At 39.5% G+C, this 22,154-nt stretch overlaps 2 protein-coding genes across 5 annotated transcripts in view; one reads left to right on the top strand and one right to left on the bottom strand.

The window, feature by feature from the left end:
* Positions 1-3,250, top strand: part of LCP2 (lymphocyte cytosolic protein 2) — a 31,002-nt gene extending 27,752 nt beyond the window's left edge. Inside the window, exons 18-21 of the mRNA XM_065690164.1 lie at positions 30-133; positions 941-1,018; positions 2,228-2,383; positions 3,001-3,250. Coding sequence (XP_065546236.1) covers positions 30-133; positions 941-1,018; positions 2,228-2,383; positions 3,001-3,123 — 461 coding nt within the window. The 3' untranslated portion in view covers positions 3,124-3,250. The remainder of the gene's footprint in view (positions 1-29; positions 134-940; positions 1,019-2,227; positions 2,384-3,000) is intronic.
* Positions 3,251-4,934: 1,684 nt separating this feature from the next.
* The window catches only part of C10H5orf58 (chromosome 10 C5orf58 homolog), a 76,001-nt gene continuing 58,781 nt past the window's right edge, over positions 4,935-22,154 (bottom strand). For 2 of the 4 annotated variants that reach the window (XM_065690168.1, XM_065690167.1), the window contains exons 3-6: positions 7,519-7,627; positions 6,986-7,068; positions 6,069-6,162; positions 4,935-5,656 (exon numbers count right to left, since the gene is read on the bottom strand). In XM_065690168.1, coding sequence (XP_065546240.1) covers positions 5,550-5,656; positions 6,069-6,162; positions 6,986-7,068; positions 7,519-7,546 — 312 coding nt within the window. In that variant the 5' untranslated portion in view covers positions 7,547-7,627 and the 3' untranslated portion in view covers positions 4,935-5,549. Of the gene's footprint in view, positions 5,657-6,068; positions 6,163-6,985; positions 7,069-7,518; positions 7,628-9,741; positions 9,876-22,154 lie in introns of those variants that run through there. The other 2 variants (XM_065690166.1, XM_065690165.1) reach the window with 2 other exon arrangements.

The following is a 22,154-nucleotide window of genomic DNA, read 5'->3' as shown; positions in this document are numbered from 1 at the left end:
ACATTTTTCCTCCTTTTCTATCTTTGAAGGAAGCTACAGCAGATCCCCTTCAAGAGGCGCAGCTGATGTAAGACCTCCTCTGCCAATTCCTAGCAGACAGACTGCTCACCAAACTAACACAGAGGAAGATGAGGTACAAAACATCACAAGTATTAACCATCATTGCTGAACAGCAAATGCTGTGATTTCAAGAGAGAAGGGGTTTTCGAAGTTGTTTTTCTAGAAAGTAGTCAGTATCAGGATGTCAGAACGTGCTTTCAGTTTCCTGTGCTGACTTTAGTGCCTTATTTTGTCTTCCCCAAGAAAGACAATAGGAAAACCCCAGTAGAACAAAATAAGAAAAATGCTTGTTTGCTGGATTACTTGTTTTGCACAATTGCTTTCAACCACCATCACCCCTTGGGTTCTCCTTCCACAAAACCTAGGTGTGTAAACAATTCATAGCCTTTAAGTGCATTTTTGTTTCACATTTCTTTAAACATGACAAGTTTAGAGTAAATCACTCCTGGTGATAACACTGCTGGGCAGCCATACATGGCATGTTTGCAGGAAGGCTGCAGGTTGCCTCAGATGATTGTGAAAAAAGGCAAAATAAAATAATTATTAGAAAAGCCACCACCATGTCCTGGGCAGACAGAAGAGAAAATGTCATTTTGAATCTATCTTGTACCAAAAATATTTGGAAGTTTCTGTTTTCCCAGCTTACTTGCAGACGTATTTTAACTAGGTCTGTAACATGTTCAGATTTATCCAAATGGGCCAATCATAGTAAAATCATGTAGTGTCACTCGCCATACTGGTACGATCCCTGAAGTTCACTCCCTCAGACATTCTGCCCATAAACCCAAATGTCCCTCAAAATCCAATTTCTCTTTACTATATGTCATTAACATCACAAGCTAATGGATTTCACAGCTTTCTCCTCTCTTACACCCCCCAGGACTCACTACACAATGAATGGTACGTTGCCTATGTCAGCCGGCCACAAGCAGAAGCAGCTCTTCGGAAGATAAACAAGGTACTCGTTAAATCCTTGGTGCTTCCCACCATCACCTTTCTAGATGCCCTTGCAGTCAGATGGGAAGAGTGAACGTAAAAAACAGGCTAAGTTTATAGTGCCAATATAAAGACTTGGAGTGGGGGATGCTTCTTGAGTATCTTTACATACACAGCAGTTAGACGTCTAGTCTAAACCAGACATGAAGGCTGCTGGTTTCCATAGTCCAAGAGAATAAATGACGTGTTTCCACAAAGTAGTTTCACCTCATCTCTCTTAGGAGCAGTGACTTGTGCTCTGGAAATAACTCCCTGTCACCAATGAGGAATTTGTTGCTACCCTCAAGTTTTCAATAGCTTGAATTAGATTTGATAAATCCCACCCTCTTCTAGGCCACATTTATCAGCAAAATTAAGTAGAGACACAAACAGATAAAAAACATGCTTAACTGTGCATGTGGAGATGAAGCAAACTGAACCCCATCGCTGTGGGAAATCTGTTTATGAGGCTTCAAAGCACATGCAATGAAGACGACACAAACAACATTTCCATGACTCGTACCAAGGTCCAGATCACATTCAGTACCTTTAAGAGAGGGTGTTTCAATGGAAGACTTGTTAAAAAAGATCTGAAATGAAGAAAAGCAGAGGGAGGTGGCTGGACAATGTCACTGCCTTTACTAAAATGACACAGACACTATCCTTACTTCAGGCTGTCTGTAAATAGATCACACAGGATCCTTGAGTGGCATTTACCGGAAATGAACTTCTCTTCCGGTTCAAGTGATATGAGGTTTGGCCTTTTGATATTTTACTTCCTCCTTCAATGGAATCTCTTCGTCACAGAGCAGCGTTCTTCCCTTCCCTAAAACATTTGCATTTATATCAGACAGGACAGTTTTAAATAGCAAATTGAAAGATAAAACATTAGAGAAATTTTCTAAACTCTTCAATAGTGCAGTTTCTCTTACCAGGAGGAAAGACATTCCAGAAAGAAAAAACATTGAAAAACATGAAGCCAGGTTGGAAGGGGCTTGGAGCAACCCGGTCTTGTGGAAAGTGTCCTTGCCATGGTAGGGAGTTGGAACTAGATGAGCTTTAAGGCCCCTTCCAACACAAACGAGTTTGGGATTCCATGATTCTATGATGAGTGCTCTAGCTCAGGTGGTTATGCTGCTCAAACCTAGAAGTGAGATGGGATTTTGTCATCCTTCATTTTTTCATCTTTCAGGATGGGACATTCTTGGTAAGAGACAGCTCAAGAAAAACCGCTACTCACCCTTATGTCCTGATGGTGTTGTACAGAGATAAAGTATACAACATCCAGATTCGTTACCAGGAGCAAAACCACTTATATTTGTTAGGAACTGGCTTAAAAGGAAAAGAGGTACTAAGTATTTTTCATACTACTTGCCTTCATCTCAATGCATCTCCTGTCTCATTCCTAAATGTCAGGCCACTTAACCTGGCAGCTGTTTTACTCCAGTGGAATTCTGCATATTGTCTTAGAGTTATTCCTGATAGAACATGTTACTGCTGGAAGTGAAATCAGATTCCCCTCAGGGAATGAAGTATCCCTTTAGAAGCTTTAGAATGCAGCTATTAGAAATCTATATACCTGGTTAGGAATGTTTGCTTACCACTAGGAAACCAGATAAGGGAAGTAAACAGCTGAGAGCAAATCCATATCTGCCAACCTTACTGCTTTTGACCCAGACAGCTGGTTTACCCTGTTCAGCATACGGGTTGGGTTTCCTGGCACCAGACAGACTGGGCAGCACATGTACCACTGTTCTGGTCGAGTCATAGCTCTCTGAATTTATCAGTCATCTTTTTGCACTTCCAGGTGTGCTCATCATGGCAAACATGATCTGATAGTATTTACTAGACCCTATAAGACTGCTAAATATTTAGAGTTAAAAAAAACCCCAACCCTTGGTTTTACTTATTATGAATCATTCAGTCATTTGTGCCATGTCGTTCTCATTGTTTTCCATCCCACAGGATTTTTCTTCTGTAGCAGATATCATAGATTACTTCCAAAGAACGCCTCTCCTTCTGATTGATGGGAAAGACAGAGGGTCAAGAAACCAGTGCATGTTAAAATATGCTGCAGGACATATTTAAATGAGACCTTAAGGAAGATTACATATAATATTGAAGCCTTCTGAAGTCTGTAAACATCAGGATATTGACTTTTACAGCAAACAAAAATCATGAAGTCATTAAAAATCCTTTTGATTTTAAGCAAAAAGGACAATGTTATTTTTAATTTGTGCCTTAAATGCAGCACTCTGAATCTGATTTTCTTACTATGTGTTTATTACAGCCCTCTAATCGTACAGTGCATGAGAAAATTGTACCTTTGTGTGTGTCTTCTTGCAATGACTTCCATGCCTAGTTAGAGCACCCAGAAATAAACACCAACACAAGCCCCTGTTTTCATAGGAGGAAAATGGAAAAGCTATTTTTTCAGATCAGAAGAGCAGCAGTGGTTGTGTTATGTAGAGTGATACAGAGTAGACCCAAACCTTGTCAAAGTTGAGGAGTAGACAAAAGACAATAAAGGTGCAATTTTTTCTGACAATCCGCTTCCCAGTAAATCTAACTATGGCCACTTCTGTGAAAAGAGTGGGCCTCTGACCGGGATCCTAAGGACATGTGGGTTTTAGAGACGCCAAAAATCCCTTAACACTGGATATGCAGTTGCCTGTCAAGGCCTGTGTCTGTATTATTCAGCTATGAAGTTGTCTTAATTCACATTTTTTGAGGAAAATAAAATATCTGCAGCTTTCATGTTCTCTTTGCCATACCACTGGTGATTCACTGATGGCATGTCTTAGCCTGCAAGCTGCAATTATGGACCTCTAGGAGCCTCTAACCTCAGTCAGGAGCAAGCGTTTCCCCTGAACACAGACCTCTCTTTAGCTGTGTCTTTCTGACTTTAAATTAAGCAACTCCTTTTTCATAGGACCCACATCAACAAGATTCTCATCACGTGATTCTTCATCAGCAGAACACCCTCCATGTCTTAGAAAGCAGGCACACACGCTCAGCCTGAACTTGGTTCCTCTTACACAACCGCTTTCTGGTTTGACCGTATTTTTTCAAGAAAACCAGTAGCATCCTCAGTTCTAAACCAGCAGTCACAACTGAGGAACACTGAGGAACACGGAGGCACACCATGTCAAGGGATTTTCCCATTCCTTGTGGGATTTATCCAACCCCAGGTTTCTACTAAGCTTTATTTTCTGACAAGACCTTGGTTTGATAGTTAATGTTAGACTTTGTCACACTTCTCCTTTAAGAGTCCTTTGTGGATATATCACTTGAAACATCTGAACCAGAATTCAAGGCAGAAAAACATCTTCCATGTAATCTGTATAGCTTCTCAGGTGAAATAATCAGATTTCATCAACAGTTTTACTTTAAATATGCATGTTTTGTAAATGTTATCTTCCTTTCTAATATATTTAGCTAGGAACCGGAATTCAAAGTCAGTGAATTTCATTTCCATGCAACCATGAGTCAAAAAACAAAAGACGAAAAATAAGATTTCAAAAGTGCTTCAGCTGACAAATCCCTGTTTCTAGCTCAACATCTTTAAAAAACTCACTCCTCATCTGTGAAAGAAGAGTCAGGTCCAATGTGTGTTTTACAAACCATGCTAAAATGAAGAACAACATCCCCCAGATTACCACTGACTCTGCCAGCCAGAGGTTGCAACTGTATTTCGCTGCACTGCCTTGCAAATCTGACAGCCCAAAACCACCTCCCATAAAACTGTTAGATTTGTTTGAAATCAGCCCCTTAGTGGAAGAGAAATATAATGTAAACCAGCACAAGAAATACAACACTGCTCATTTTTTTCAGCAGAGTGAATCTTGAGTTGATTATTCAGAGAAATATATTTGTATATGAATACAAAACACACCTCAACATTCAAACACGTCCACAAGTAAAGTAAGATTGAATATTTATTACAATGAACTACATGAAAATACTGGCTACTCAGATTTTGGGCTGAGATTTCAGAATAGAGTATTCAGACCTCTAAACAAGAAAGTCACTGCAGACCTTCCAGAATGAAAGTATTTTTGGTTTACCAGAAGTAATCTGCTCTTTGCCCCCTTCCTCAGTAGCACTTTCAGAATGAGGAAGGAAGATCAAATGACAACTTGCAGTTCCTCGTCTATGGACTGTTCCTTATCCTGTTTTCCAGAGCACAACTGAGAAAAGAGCAATGACTTGACTTGAAGTGACTGAAAATCTTTTGTCACTGTTCTAGTACATCTTTGTTTAAAAGGCGACAACTACATATGAAAACCTTCAGGCCCAGATCCCTGACCTCTCTAGTTAATTCTATCCATTTTCCTAGCCCTAGTGGGCTAAAAAAACATCTCAAGATCAATAACCTACTTATGGCATTTTTCCACTCCACATTTTCAGTTTAAAATAAGAATAGCCTATCTGCAGGAAAGCATGCTATCATTTTGCAGTTCAAACTGAAGCAGTATTAATAGAAGATGCTGCATGCAAATGGATGTTATTACTTAATGTGTCAAACTCCATGGTTTTTCTTCAGCTTCTCTTAAATCTTTGGCCTTCACAGGGTGGTTAAAATTCAGAATAAGGTCACAAAGCAGTAGCTGGCTTTCCACTGAAAGACAAAGGGCAGCGTATCACTATCACGTTTATTGAATGGTAGATACTAATGGAATGGCAGTTTATATACAGCGCTTTCTGAAGAGTTCATCTGTCAATGCTTTAAAACATCCAAATGGTTGCCTTGTTTTCTTTACCTCAGGATGGTGAAATAAAGTTTGGTGTTAGCATACTGCTAATATTTCTACTAGAAAAGGATTATTGTTCCCACAATATCAGGTTTTCACCATGGTTAGCCAATATGATTCCATTTCTATGCAACTACTGTTTCATTAATTTTTCAAACCAGACGAGCAACTGCATTGTTCTATTAGAACACAAACCAGCTGTATGATGCAGAAACCCAAGCCATTCACAGCTGCACACTCTGTAACCTGTGTTTAAGTGAACAAGGAACTCAGAATTACCAGTCATTTTTTTCAGCTCACTGGACATCTCATCAACGTTTTTAATGGCAGCTTCAAGGGTGAACTGTTGACAAGCAGCAGCGGTTTTGAACACCTGTATGAAATAGAAACAAAACACAAGGGGCAGTGCACATATGCTTCACAAACTCAGTAATCCAGCTAATCACAAGCTGTGTGAAATTTTTTCTTTCATTTTCTAAAATAGTATTTTAAGTAAAACTTCCCACCTTTAATACTTCTCCACTTAGGGCAAAAATAGCAACTACTGAAGGCAAGGACTAAACATTCAGGCTTTATTTTTGCTTGCTATTTCTTTCGCTACAAACAACTGCAATGAAATTTAATCACAGCTAAAATTTCCTCTGCTCATCAGGAGTTTGTCGTGTTTGTTTTCGACTGTACTTTTCCCATAGAATCTAAATGACAATGAAACGTCAGGTAATATTCAGTCAACCACAAGATGGAGCTATCGTGACATTAACATGAGTAAAATAAATTAATGTCACTGTTGGCACTGAATATTAATGAATATGCTAATTCCTGACATATATCTCTGTGCCTGTATAGGCAATTATTTTATAATCAACATCTTCTTGCTTATTTTGGAGGTCATATTCCCTCCCTTTAACACTTAATTTAAAAAAGCAATCAAAACCTAGAGACAATTAAGACTACAAGCTGTTTGACATTAACTACTATTTGAACTTGTAAATTTATGCTACCCTCCTTTGTAGGATTTTTTTTCTTCTTAGGAAAACCATTAAAGAAAATTGCACATACCATATTTCCTCACCTACTTATAAGCGCTCTATTTGTCATTCAGAAATGCTGAAAATAAAATGTAGAAAACCTCTGGGTGGTTCATTAATAATGTACAGAACACCTCGGCACACTGAGAACCAAGAAACCAAACATACGTTTAACATCGATTCATTGTCCAAGTCTCTCGTCCCTTCAGACAGTGGGTTTGTATTGAGGTCAGCAGTCAGGGCCAAAGATCCTAGAAGGAACAACAAATCATTACAGAGTAATATGTATAATATAGGTAGAGCTCATATCAAATATATAATAGCATTCAATAAATATAATGATTAGACATCATTAGTGTCATTTGAAAGCAGAGTTTAATGGGTTGATTAGTTTTAATTCCTCTGAGAAATACTAAATTCTTGGGATATATTTATTTTACTTTCCTTCAGAAACAGCATCTGAGAAATCTTTTAGGAGTTAAATATGGAATTACTAATAGTAAATAAGCATATTTATAATACTGATGAAGAATTCCTTACACAAAACTCTATATTTTTTAATCAAAAATAATTAAAAAATATCTATAAAAATATTACAATTGGTTTCTTCCCTCAATTTATGGAAGGAGAATCTAAAGCCCACACAAAATAAGTCAAGTGTTAAATGTCTGCTGGTCAGTAACAGAGCTGAGATTTACTACCAGATCCCTGGGCTCTTTCTTCCCCCATTCTCTTTGCTCTTCAATCCCTGCACAACAGGACACCCTCAGGCAAGCTTAACTGTAGAACATCACTGGGAAACTTTCAGCACTGAAAAGAGAAGGAAAAAACCAAGGGGTTATTTCACCCTGGTACTGTGTTTGTTCAGAAAAGGTGCAATGAAATGAACAGACCCTGTTCTTAGCCAACAGGGCAGACAAAACAGCATGCCCTTTTTTCAGTACCATCCACAAATGGCCTACAGTGAGAGAAACCTCTCCGTGGGGCTGGCAATGGGATCACAGGCTGAAGCCCTTCCCCAGGAGGGCACCAGCTCTGATTGCCACATGAGCCATCATGAAGCCATAAGGGAGCCAAACAAGGCTTGAAGTCATCCTGTTACTAGAGGCTGTCCTGACCCAGCAGCACTACAGAAGGGGTGCCTCACAGGGAGGCTGAGGACCGAAGCAGAGCGATGACAGCTAGCTACCTCACAGATTGGTCAGGCCAGGGTGACAGCACTCCCCTGTTCTTGGGGGTGTTTCATGGGCAGGTACACTTAACCAGAGTCAGAACCATCGGCACCAACCCTACCACCACACGCAGGAGTGTAAGGCCTCACAGCCAGCAGGGATAGCCTGCAGAGATGGCTCAGCCCAGTTACTAACAGCAAACCTCACACAACACCAGACACCTCAGAGCGATTTTACTCCTCTTCCTCCTCTGGTGCCATGAAGGCAAGCAGGGCTGTCCCTGCAGAAGCCACAGCCTGCCTGACCTCAGAGCTCCTGGTGAGGTCTGCAGGCAGGCAGCAGCAGCACAGCCCTTTCCAACAGAGGAAAGAAGCCTGCTGCTACCACAACCTGGCTGCACCACAGCTTCCTCCTGGCTGACAGCAGGATGGGTTGGTCACTCCAGTTCAGCCCAGCAAGGCACCAGTGGTGCCCTGGCCTGGGGCTGGCAGGAGCCTAGGCAGGAGGACGGGCATGTCCCTGTGCAGGAAGGAAACATGATGCGCCCCTTTTCCAGCACATGAAACTTCAGTAGGTTGCAAGAGCCCTGTAGGAGTTGTGATTTTAGGAGTGGGGGAAAAAGGTAACCACAAATGCTGTGAGAGATGAAGAAGAAACGGAGAGGACTGAGCTGTCAACAGGGGGTAGCAAATGGTGATTTCCTCTTGTCCTTTGAGGCCCCCACTGCTCTTATCGCATGTTGCCGCAACTGATTTCCAAGCAGTCAGTTCCTTCTTGTCATCAATTTAAATTCAGAAGGAATACAAGTGATTTATAATAAGCAAAGATCAAATAAAGAACCTAAATTCAAGGAAGACAAGAAAGGCACACAGCTATGAGGATTTATCAATTTCAACTGCCACAATAAACACTGCCCTTAGATGCACATATCTGACTTGAGTCAAAACCAACAAAACCTGCTAAATAACGACCTGCTGTTGGGAAATGGCCATTTCTTCCCCAGTGTGTGCCCTGTAGAACTTGAAGCCAGAGATACAGAGCAAGGGAAGGGAACAACTCTTAGCACTTTAAATCACTGCCACCACCTTTCCTGCTGCTCAACATTCATCTGTATTTTGAACTTGCCATTTGGCATGGGTGGAGAAGGGCTACCAGTACCTCAGAGGAGCATGGAAGTACTTGGATGTGCAGTAGAGGACAACGGATGGAGAAGTCAGCTGCCTCCCATTTACTTTTTCCTTTCTCCATTGTTTACAGGGGCGTGCTTTCAAAAAACTTCCTTAAAATGAAGCATTTTGTGACTGTGAGTGAAGCTAATCTGCACCTCAGCATAGCATTTTCTGTTAGGTTAAACTGTGATTCAAAGAGAAAGTATGATAGGCTGCTTAGATTGTGGGGTTTTCGGAAGGTGAGAAATGCAGGGCAGGAAACACTTGACACGTGCACTAATTCCTGTAGTACATCTAGTCTTTCAGTTTATCAGGTCTTGCAAGGACCCTAGTGCAAATAAGGTAGCTGTGCCCTTTCTGCGTGTCTCTGGGGAAAAGTCCCCCAGGGTTTGCAAGAAGCTGGTGGTTTTGCTAGCAGAATACCAGAGCATAGAGTGTGTACAAAGCGAATCTAAACCAAGGGCTTATATATCTCCTATATCAGAAAGAATATATAAAATATATGTATATAAAAAAACAGTAGCCTAGCAACTTCCGGAAAAGCTTCATGACAGTCTAAGCAGAAGTTATTTTCCTCACCAACCTGTGAAGGAGAATGCTTTACTGGCTGTCAGGAATGGGGCTAGTGGAGGGAGCTACAGTGAAGACCAACAGGCACCTGCTTTACTGGAGGACTGCTGGGAAAACAGGTTTAGTATGCTGGGGTGGTGCTAGGGAAGGGGAAAAGTACTGCTGTCCCCAGGTGAAGGGAATTATTGAGTAAGGGGCAGTTCCTTAGCATATGGAAGGCAGTTCCACCTCTGTTCAAATCTTTTAAGTTTACTTTCCACATTTGTTTTTTCCCCACATCCTATAAATAATCTTTCACATTGTGCTTAAATTCATTTGTGAACTAGCTGTGGAAGGAAAAGTAGAACATCAGAATCACAAGAAAAACTATATTCAAAATATCTACAATAAACTGAGTTGCCAGACGAATCCACAAACCAAGTAGAGGAGGTCTTAAAGGCAAGCCCTGTCTAAAAATACTCTTCAATAATCTGAGGTATTAACCAGCAAGATCACCAACAGCATAGGAAGCTGATTGTACAAGGCATTTTCCTTTGAGAAGAAAAAAAGAGAGTAAGAGAGATCTAATTTCTACAATCAAAATTACTTGGAACTAAAATACTTCCTGGATTTCTTGATAAGGTATTATTTCGAACCAAAACCCTGAAATTAATAATCTAAATTGCTAAGATTCTCTTCTGTGTGAGGCGTGTAAGTGTTGCTAACAATTTCCTATCAGTGTATTACTTTAGGAGCTGCAGTTTCAGCTGTGCCTGGGAGAAACCTACAGGTTTCTGGGCAAAGATACATGCGGGTGAAGTGGATTTCTCTTTTTCCTCAGGGCCTGATCTTGCTGAGCAGCGCTAACACGAGGAACAGCCAGCCGGCTCCCTCAGTACTTCCTGAGAACACACTCAGTATGGAAGGTGAAGCTGCTCAGACACCTTTGTGAATCCCAGATAAAGAGAGAATTACTACCAAACCAGCTCTCTAAGGAAGAGAAACGATCAGGAACACTGCAGATATATTTCAGGTCATGAACTTAGGATGATGATGCGAATCAGCCAGCACTGCAGGTAACTAACAATGCAGATCCCTTTACAAACTGCCTTCCACACCTCTGTGGTAAAATTACTTCAAATGTAACTTCAGGCAAAAATAAAACAATTAAATCCACAACAGTTTGAGAGAGACTGATCTCATGTTGTAGCTCACGGTTACAACAATATTTCAAAGCAATTGTTCTAATGGGAAGTAGGGAAAATCTATTCACTTTAAAGACAATATTTTAGCGAGTGGCTTGTTTTTTTTAGAATCTTTCAAGGAAATGCAATCTACAAGCACTGCAATACATAGGAGGTGAGATGTAAGGAAATTTTTCTGAAAATATAACTATTTCCTGTTTGAAAACCTTAGCTTTCATAGCAATTCCTAGTGGGTCTAATAGGAGAGTTTGAAATTTCAATGCATTTTACTAAACTTTCACCTGAAAAGCTCTAACAAAAGACGAACTGTTTTTTTACCACTGCCTAAGTATGAAATATGCCAATCCGCATTACAAGGGAAGTCAAATAGAAACCAAACCAACTCACATGCACAATCACCAAACCTCAAAATATGACAGTTATTTCTGATGAAACAATGTCTGTCATGAGCTTTAGAGCACAAGCATGATGAAAACTGGTAAATGCTGAAGGCCCCAAAAAAGCCTGACCAGATCACAGTACAGAACAGTAAAGCACAAGCCAGACTGCCTTGAAAAGCTGAGGCAAACAGTGACAGGTAGGAAAGACTGCTAAGTGAACTGACTGGCCTTAATACCTGCTTGTGAACGAGGGGGAGTAAACACCAAGCTAGAACACATACTTGTGATGTAGAGTATTGGGTTGTGAAACTCCTTTGCTTAGAGAGTTTTCAGCCAGAAAACTTCAGAAAGTTATATAACGCATTAAACACTTTTCTAAGAATGCGTTAATAAACCTGGTGAAGAAAAACGTTAAAACTAGAGGTGTTCCACCCACAGACCGAAACCCACCCCCAGGAGCCACGTACCAAAGACTGGGTTTTTTTTAGGAAACTGATTGCATTATAACAAAATCAGACAACTGTTCAGACCACGCAAAGCCCTGCACTCCATCTAATGCTTGTCCACATACTTCAGTTTGCTGCTTGCTGTTTGTGTAATATCAGACTTAGAGGCATGTACCATTGCATTCTATTTTAGATACTAATTTTTTTATATACTAATTTAAGGAGACCCTGAACAACATGGATTGTAGAAAGCAACACGTGAGGATTCCTGCCTAAGCATTTACCATAATGCCTTTCCTTCAGTGAGCAAAGAGCTAAGAAAACCCACAGTGGCACCACTATACACACACTGTACAGAGCTGTTTCCTTCTGCTGCTTGACCAGGATGTATTTTTCTGGTCAGTGCTATGTTTTTCAAGCTCACAGCACAACATTTAACATTTCAGATGTTCATGTCTTCTGTTTGTTTGCATGGACAGTTTCAATTCTAACATTAAACCTACAAGGTGCTTCCTACTGCTCTGAAATATATTCCTGAAAACTATTTTCAAACAACAAACAGCATACTCTGGAGGGTCTCCACTTAGTGATATGGAAAGTTCTTTTACATGGTAATAGGTTTTAAATGATAGATTTTAAGTAGTTCTTGAATGTAGTATTGAAGTTAATTATATGGAATGCTAAAGATGTGAATATTCAATGACTGAAGACAAGTGCATGTATACTGCTAACACAGACGGAATCATCTGTGGAAACTACTTAGTTGGTATGAATAACTTCTGTGTAAAAATAAGGGCATATTTCCAGCAGCTCCTTCATAGGGAACATTTCTGCGTTTCAGTTTTTTAGTAAAGAGTTGCGATTAGGTGATGAATTTTTTAAGAGATAAACAGTAAATATCCATTAGTTTCTGGTGGGATAGTTTGGGCAATTAGAAGTTATGATTACTGAAACTTTAGGAGATTCAAAAGTATTTTGGCTTTCTTCATAGTCCTTATATCATGGAAAGGGAGAACCACTCATGAAAACAGAAGGCCTGCTTGACATGAAGTCTGAACCAGTGGAATTTGAAAGCACAACTCATGTGGCAGGGTTTTTTAAAGTGAATTCAGATACAGCCAGGAGCTGGGTGAAAGATTTTCAAGCAACATTCGGGAATTCCTCACATTTTTGAATTTTGCAATAAAAATTATTTCTGATCTTTTCATATATATTCCCCATTCATAATAAAAGCACTGACATGACACAGCAGCTGGGAACCTTTACTGTTAGCAAGCAGCTGTCCAGAGCTATACAGCTGTAGCTGCTTCTAGTTCCCACATACGCTCACATACACTTCTCTTCACATTTTACATACCAAATGCCATTCAACAAGATTTTCCTCATCCACAAGGAGAAAGTAAATTTACAAAGCAAGGAATTGTGAAAGTGTCTTCAGATCCTAAGAAACCACTGATTCCAGACTGCCTTTTGGAAAGCACTGAGCCCTTTTAATTGAGATGGCACTGCTTAACAGCTCAGCTTTTACAGCTTTTTTTTTATCTGCTGCTTAATAGCTCAGTTTTTACAGATTTTTATCTCCTGTTTTATCTTCCTAGATTTTCACAACAGTAACAGCACACTGCCTGAAATACTGCAGAGAGAAATAAGGGAATATGCTAATATCGGTAAGACAGGTTTATCATTTGCTACACTGCAAATTATCCCATCTTCACTTAAATTCATTTAATACTATAAACGATAATGGTTAGAGACACAATGTAGACATTACAGCTCCTATTAGCTGTTTCTAGTGTAATTATCTACATTATTTTTCATTTGCCAACTTGCATACATTACTACATGAAATACCCTATAAGCTTTAGAGGTATAGAAATGAGAACAAAAAGATACCAATGTGCTCAGGGAATTTCTGTTATTGTTTTGAAATTACAGGCTTGATTACTTTTGTTGCTTTATCAGAGACTTCATTTTTATTAACCCATTTAAATAACTAGTAGGAGGCACAACAAAAGATCCTGAAACAACTGGAACTAGATGATCCTTAAGGTTCCTTCTGACCCAAACCATTCCATGGCTCTATGACTCATCCCGCCTCAGCTGTTGGACTGGGGCATTTCCCTGTAGCTAAGGCTGTTCATAAGTTGGCTGTCTAGAATAAGAAAAAAAACCCACAAAAGACTTTCTTTTTCCAGTGATGTTTGTGCTGTATAATTACGACTGCTTCACAAAATCCACTTAATGCACCCTCAGGAAGTATTGCAACCTCTGAAAACGGGAATGGTGGAACTAGAGAGCAACAATAGAGAAGCCACTAGAGGCCCTCCTTCCCACGACTAGAATGCATTAGGCAAAAGTACACTGCAAGCAGCAATCTTCTTGGCTGAAAAGATTGGGAATTTAGTCCAAATGTGGAAATGACAAGTTTGTAATAGATGTTAGGTAATTAACGCCACTGCTGTAATAGCATATTGTATTAGCTGCCCACTCAGTGATATTGTAATCACAGGGGAAGGGATGTAGCAAGAGGAAGGAAGACTCACAAAAGCTCCTCACACAAGGCTCCCTCCGTACCGTCACAGTGATTATCCCCCAATGTGCCATCCTCAGCAGGAAATTCAGGCTTATTCAAGTAACACAAAAGGAAATCTTTTCCTTTCTCTTGACTAGTGTGGCATTTGAGAGACCCTTACTAAAGCTAGCTTCCCAAGAGCAACTCTTCCAGGTCTCATATCACACACAAATGTGCTTTGCTGTGGTCTATGTGTGTTTACAGTGTAAGCCCCCCTCAAAAATCTGTCATCCAGGTTGTTTTCTTTATTGAACTCAGTCAACAGAATCCAGTTTAGAGGACTGCTAACAAACACTAAGTTGGTAGTCTTTGACTCTGGCTTTTGCCTTTTTCTTGTGGAAAATCTCTTACTACATCTCATGGCTGTGTCTGTTTGCTCAAAAATCATCTTGTGTCTACCTGGATGAGCTGCCATATTGAACATGCATACATGGACAAAATTGCCTTATCTTCTGAAACAAGTAAACTGAAATACTGGCATTTTAGTCAGATTCTTTTATCAGAAGAGAGAATGCCTGATATCAGTTACTTCAGCTGGAGTTTAACAGTCTTTCAAATATGAACATGACTGCTCTGAAATAGCTATGTCATAAGTTAACAAGTTATTAGCTGTGATCATTTTGTGGCAACTACTTGGCACCAAAGACCAAGACCTCATCTTCCCACATTTGCATGTCCTGGCTTGGACATTATATGACAATGGCCACATTGTGTTAAATGCATTAGGTCAGGTGCAAATGTGAGTGTTAGCTTGAAAACAAATATACAAAACAGAGCACAAAATACAACTTTTTAACATAAATGAAAGCCAATATTTATGTTAAAAATACTTTTGGTGAGAGAGAGGAACTGGATATGTGACAAGTTGAGAAGTAAATGCAACATACCTGTAAAATTCAGCAGGTACAGCTCTCAACAGTTTTCTGACGCAGTATCTGAAAGCATGTGAGCTGAATCCCAAGCCATGGGGGCCGTACTGGAGGGTACATCATTTAGCAGAGCAGGGAGAGTGGAAAAGAAATAACCACAATAGCCTCTGTCTCTCTCATGCATTTAGCATCTGGGATCATCAAGCAAGAGAGAGACTGTTACTGAGCTGCAGATGCCAACTGAATGAACTTCACACATATTTTACAAGGCCTGGTAGGACTAGACGGGAGCAAAGATGGAAAACTTTGTTTTGTCTGCTGGAGGGCTCAGGAACAATGAAGTATACTGTATTATTGTTTAGTTTTATAAGGTTATCAACATGAAAACCAGTTGAAATAAGACATAAAAAAGATCTTTAAAAGTCTAATTGAGCTTCAACTCCCTGCAAAGGATAAATGGACGCATTAACATCTCAGAAGTTTTTCTTGCTCACAGGCCAATTAACTTACAATAATATCATCCTCCTGGTATTTCTGACTCCACTGATGAGCTTAATAGGCACATAGTGTTTAACAAACGCTTCTACATGTCAAAGTTAAGGTTTCTCTTAAGGTTCCTACTCAAATTAAAATGTGAACAACTGCCAGTGGAAAAGGATCTGGGGGTGCTGACTCACAGCTGCTGAACATGAGCCAGCATGTACCTGGGTGGCCAAGAAGACGACAGCATCCTGGCCTTTATCAGCACTAGTGCTGTCAGCAGGGCCAGGCAGTGATCACACCCTAGTACTGGGCACTGGTGAAGCCACACCTTGAATCCTGTGCTCGGCTCTCGGTCCCTCACTACAAGAGAGACTGGAGTGGGGCCAGAGAAGGGCGACGGAGCTGGTGCAGGGCCAAGAGCACACATGTGATGGGGAATGGCTGAGGGACCTTGGGGGGTTTAGTCTGGAGAAGAGAAAGCTCGGGGGTACCTTATTGTTTTCTACAACTGCCTGACAGGAGGTTGTAGTGAGGTGGGGTTGGTTTCTTTCCCCAGGTAACAAGCGGAAAGAACAAGAGGAAACAGTCACAAGTTGTGCTTCAGGAACCAGTCTGAATTGATAATTTCTTCTGTAAATTCTAAATGGTGAAGACTTATCACATTACTGGATTTCTTTGGAACCACAAAGAAATTATTTTATGACAAATCAGGCACAGTTAAAAGCAGCAAAATGTCTATAATTACACATAGTACCCATTTCTGTTCTTTCTGATATATTAGCAATGACATTTAACCACAGCAATGTTTCACAATCCTTTTTTTTTTTTATTATGCTCATTTCTCAAGAAGTTTGGAAGCTAGATAGATCATAAAAGGATCCATATTAGTTTAGTTACCAGATTGATGGACACTACAGACAGACACGAAGAAATGATTGTTGCTTCCAGTTTCCATCAGTATTACAGGTACAGGCTTTAGTTCTAAATAAAGGAAGTCAGTTCTAACATCTCCAAATTGTTTGAACAAGAAATACCACCATATATAAATTTAACAATATGGAATGTGAAGTAAGGCTGTCAAGAGTTATTAACAGGTGACAATTTACTTGTTCTGTGAATCCAGGCATCCTTTCAGAGCCTTTCTGTGCCCATGATGGACCTGTGTATCATTTCAGAAGGGTAAGAAACAGATTCCAATCACCAAGAAGTATAAGCTGTGGCATGTTAGCCATACCAACTGCCTCTCTGCTTTTTGTAACGATGTCAGCTGTGTGGACACTCCAGAAGACCCACGAAGAATATTTCCAGCTGGTGTCACTATACAGCTGACACTGATAAAAGGACCAATAACAGCTCTTTCTGTGTTTTAATAAATCCAGAACTAATTCATACCTATACACAGTACCTTCCACCCTCATCACAGATGCTAAAATCCACAATGCCTGGATCCTCTGCAGAACTGCCTATTATATGAATGCTTGCAATCAAAATATCCTACTCCAGACAAAACAAAGTCCATTTCCTGAGCCTTCATAAAGTTACACTGTAAGGCTTTTTCCCTTGACATCTCAGTTTTACCTTCTGGAAGGGTCATATAATATTTATGTAAACAGGTGCTCTGTTTGCTGTATGTATATTACATCCAGACAACACTTGCTTCCCGAAATTAGCTTACTCAGTTTACAATCATCAACAGTAAGAGCAACGTCTCCCAGCTACGTGCTTGAATAGGGGTAGTCATCCAGGCTTGCAGGGAGCATGCCACATATAGTGGGAGTGCCACTGGAGTTGTGTACCCCAAAACATTTGCAGATCCATGCACTCTCCTATGATGGCAAAGACTTAAATTGCAGAGCTCCCCCCTTTTCTGCTTGGCTCTCCCTGAAGATGTAGAACGGTCCTTGCAGCAGAGGACTAGAGGTTCAGCCAGAAACATGTTTACAAAACATGGAATTAGGCTCTTTATGCACCAAGAAAATAAGAATGGCCACCTGGAAGTGGATCTTTATAAGCCAATTTGACAGTAGGTTATTTTTGTTCCTTTATTCCCCAAGCACTTGAGGAAGTTAATATAAAATAATTTAACTTTTGAGAGTTCATAGATGTTCACACGTAACATTGCTTGACAGGTATTTCACCAGGTTCCTAATCCACTCACATTACCCCTCTGCACAGTCCACAGAAGGAATGACAATAAAGCACGATTATTTTTATGTGTAATATTACTTAATGTCTCTTTTGGCACCTCTGGGACACATAAATCACTATGAATTTCTGCATATAGATAAATGAGGTATACTGAAATTAAGTAAAACAGAAATGATAAGAATATTCTGACATGAATTGCTGATTTATGCATAATACTGCAGGGGTTTTGTTGCTGATCATTAGAAGAACAAGCTCTAAATAAAAGAGTAACTATGAAATTAAAATCTTCTTTACGCGTTAAAATATTTACTTTTCTGCAAATTTATCTCAATATTTTATTCACGTAACCCCTTCTGTAACTTTCATCTTAATTAGTATTGCACAAAGATATTTTCTTGTGAATTTGAACTCTTGCAATGGAGATTATATATAAGAAAGGCCAACTATACAATAAATTGTTCACTGCTGCTCAGGCTCCTCATTCATGGCTGTAGTGAATCTGCAGGTTTTGTTACAGAACTGCAGAGGTGACTGTGCCTCAGGTTAGATTTTCTAGCTCCCTGACAGTACCATCATGCCTTTTTAGGCATTTTACCAGTTTTGTGCCCAGGCTCATTCTAGGTTTCCCAAGCAATTCTTTCTCGAGTGTATACTGCAATGTTCTCCATTCTGCATGCTCTGCATCCTGCAGATGCAAAGCTTTCCCATTAAAAAAAAAAAAGGCTTACCCACTTAGAGGGTATCTCTGTGACCTTTGCCCACAGCCAGCTACAGGTAAGCAGGCTATGTATGATGGGACACATATGTAGCAGTACCTAAACCAAAAGCACATTTACTAATAGCAGGTTTGTTTTTAAAACATCACAATAGAATGAAAACCATTACAGCAAGTTACAAATGCTGTAAAAGGATCAGCCACCCCTCTTCTCAGGTAAGCAGAGTAGCTGAGCAAGAATTGTTTTATCCTCCTACTTATTCTGTTAAAAAGCACAGACTCAAATACAAAATGTTCATAAAAGTGAATCAACACCTGTGAAGCTGAACTTCAAAAGGCATCCTCAATGCCATCTTTAAAGTATCACGAGTGAATAAAGTTTTCCACTTCTTTATTTGGTCATGATTTGTCAAATTTTATTTTTTTTTTTTTTTGGTTAAGGTTTTGAATTTTGCCCCAGTTAGACCAGATTTTTTATTCACAAACTTGAGAAATCAAGGTTGTGACATTCATTTCCTTCATGCGTTGTGACAGTTCTTCACTGTCAACGACATTCATTTCCCACCAGCAACTTTCCTCTCTTCAGGAAGCAAGACTACAGATTCCAGGGGGTGTGTTTGCATTTTCATTTTCTGAACAGCATCCCCAGCATCCCCTAAAGACTACTGATAGTGAATGAATATGACTGAACAGAAATCTTGCTCTGTTAACTTCTTCCATTTTTGGGTCTCAAGAAGAAGAGAGAGAGAGCACAGAGCAGAAGCAGGAGATTTAACAGCCAAGCAAATACCACAGGGCAGTGAGATTATTAACATCATCTTTAGCCACATGAACTAATGCTTTAAAGAATGACCCAAGCCCAGCTGTGCTGTTAACAAATATATCTTGTTCTGGCACAGGTGAGAGACCAGAAAAGCCCGTGGTTGAATTAGGAAATGGTCCAATAAGCCACAAAATCTTATTACTTGGAAAGTTATGGGAACTAGTTGAAATCTCAAAGAGGAGCCCTGGAACAAGCAGCACCCAGACTACAGCCTGGGCTTTGCCTATAAAAGGAGAGATCCCTGGGGAGCTGTCTCAGAATCCAGGGCCTGCTGAAGAGTGGAAGAACTGCAACTAAATCTGTGAAAGCACAAAAATGGTATACAAAAAGAAGTACAAGATTTTTCTTCTTACCTTTGTGCTAGCACAGATTTGGATACAACAAAAAGTTTGGCTTTTGGGGGCTTAAGTACTGTGTCATTTCAGTAGCTGAACAGTTATAATCTGCCTTATGTCTCTAAAATCAAAAAGAAAGTAGGAAGAATAAGTATTATGGCATGAAAGGTCTCTGCTTAGATAATTACCTTAGTCTGGTACCTCAGTAATTTACACAGTAATTTTTATGCCTTATCATATGATCCTGAGTTGTGCTCTTGGCTACCTTGGCACAACTGTTACCCACAGCTGGTCACTAAGCTTTAGATTCATTTCAGTGTCACTGTGCTCATCCCATTTTTATCTTCTGTCACTAGCCACATGCTCTCCTGGCTCCACCTTATTATTTAAAGGAAGCAATATGACTCCCCTGAAAGACATGACAGCAGTCCTTTTCTGGAGAAAAATGATGACATTTTACTGCCCAAGCTTTTTATAACATCAGATTATATTGCTTCTGAGACTGCTTCTTATAGCTGTTTCCTTTAAAAGAACTTTCAATCTAAATGTTTAAGGAAAGTATAAGAACAGTAAAGAGAGGAATTTTGAAGGGCAAAATCCCACAATGACTTATTTTGATCACCATATCTCACCAGAGCATGGTGCACATATAACAAATCCTAGCCTCTCTTGTAAATCAGCCTTCAGTGAGGCAAAAAGCCATCAGTTCTCCAATACTAATGCTTTATTACTTACTGGTTGGTTTTATTCTCAAGAAGTCCATTTTTTAACTGGTATACATTTGGTTTTGATAACTGTACCAGTAGCAAAAATAGAAAAAACTGCCCTAAAAATACAAGTACGTAGTCATTCCAAAATAAGAAGGATAACTTACTTTGCAAAGATGATTCATGTAATGTTTTATTGCCTCTTACTTGAAAGTTCCTGTGACACAAAAGCCTATCAGCAGGTAAATATTACTATATAACCAGCATGGTAGCATGACCTTGGACACTTCTTGAAAAAGATTCAAGCAGCAACTTTCATTCCCTTGTTCATTAAAATTTTGATCACATCAGCAAGGATTTGTTGGTAACTGTTGATACGCAATAAGATATATGTCTGTTAGGGCTTTTAACTGCTTTGGATGTAGAGTCCACTGTGCCTAATCAGACTGGCATTGCCCACTGTTGGAAAGTGTTGTGTGATTTACTGCTTTGCCCACGCACTCTCATCTGATTAAATCCCTCTTTCCTTGCTGCTGGGAAGCAGAATTGGCAGCAATGAAGCATCTTTAACATTCTGCATAGTACAGCTCTAGAGCTCTTGGAATATATTAAGTTCAACTCTTGGTTTAAAAAGGTCTGTATATTTGATTTTACTTGGCTGCAAATCGGCAACCTGAAAATGAGCAAATAAAATATTACAGCTGATGTGGAAGAAAATTAAACTTCCACTTACCAATGTACTTCAGTCTAAGGTGAAGCTTGATTGTGAAGTAAGAGCATGAGTCAATGATGCATTCACACCTTGTCTGCAGAGAGCTAGTGAGCCTAGGAAGTCTGCCACTAGTAACCTAGTGACTATGGGATACAGTACCTGAGCAAGTGACATACAGTCACTTCAAATAAAGCTTTCTACACCCGTAGGGTGGCTGAAAATTCTTGGACAGTGCAAACATCTCCTGATGTGAATTGTAACCTGATTAATATGCCTAGTAACAACTCATTAGTTTTCAGAAGGAATGAAACTGAATAACTGTAGTAGTAGCAGTAACCTGCCAGTAAAATGTTCCTCTCTATTTGAGGTCAAAGAAAGGCTGACTAGAAATAACTGAATAATAAAATTATAATAAATAATAATAAATGAATAGTAAATTAAATAATAATAACATTAGCAATAACTGAATAATAAAATTATTTGAGGGAAAAAAAAACGTATTTAACTCTGATATGGATGTAATACGGTCAGCAAAACATGTGAGTCTTAAGGTTATATTTCAAATGATCTTGCTGGGTTTGAAAAATAGATATTTCATTGTGTATGGAGGTGTACCTAAAGTATGATACACATTACTCAGGAATACATGTGTCAGGACAGATGATGTATTAAGTTAGCAATTCTACTGTTCCTATTCATTTGTCTAAGCCTTAATAGTGTGACCACTAAACGGAAGCACTTTGGACTGAATTGTTTAGATATTAATTTGACTGTATCAGAAAATACTCACCCTAATACTATGATGAGTATAGCTAATACCAGCAACAAGACATGGGCCCAGAAACAGTACATATAGCAGTCTGCTTGCTGTGACTCACACACAGGAAAGAAAAGGGGTTAATTTGTTTTATGGAATTAAACTTCTTCAGATATTTCAGGGGAAACGTTACAGTTTTTCAGGGATTATGTTGCTATGTAAGAAAGGCCATCCATTTATTCCAGTATTGTGCATTTTTCAAAGCATGTTCACAATAAAGGAAGTAAGAAAGAAT

This window comes from Lathamus discolor, chromosome 10 (assembly GCF_037157495.1).
Source record: "Lathamus discolor isolate bLatDis1 chromosome 10, bLatDis1.hap1, whole genome shotgun sequence".
In the NCBI taxonomy this organism is placed as follows: domain Eukaryota; kingdom Metazoa; phylum Chordata; class Aves; order Psittaciformes; family Psittacidae; genus Lathamus; species Lathamus discolor.
The sequence above is the reverse complement of the archived record's forward strand: the minus strand, read 5'-3'. Positions and strand labels throughout refer to the sequence as shown.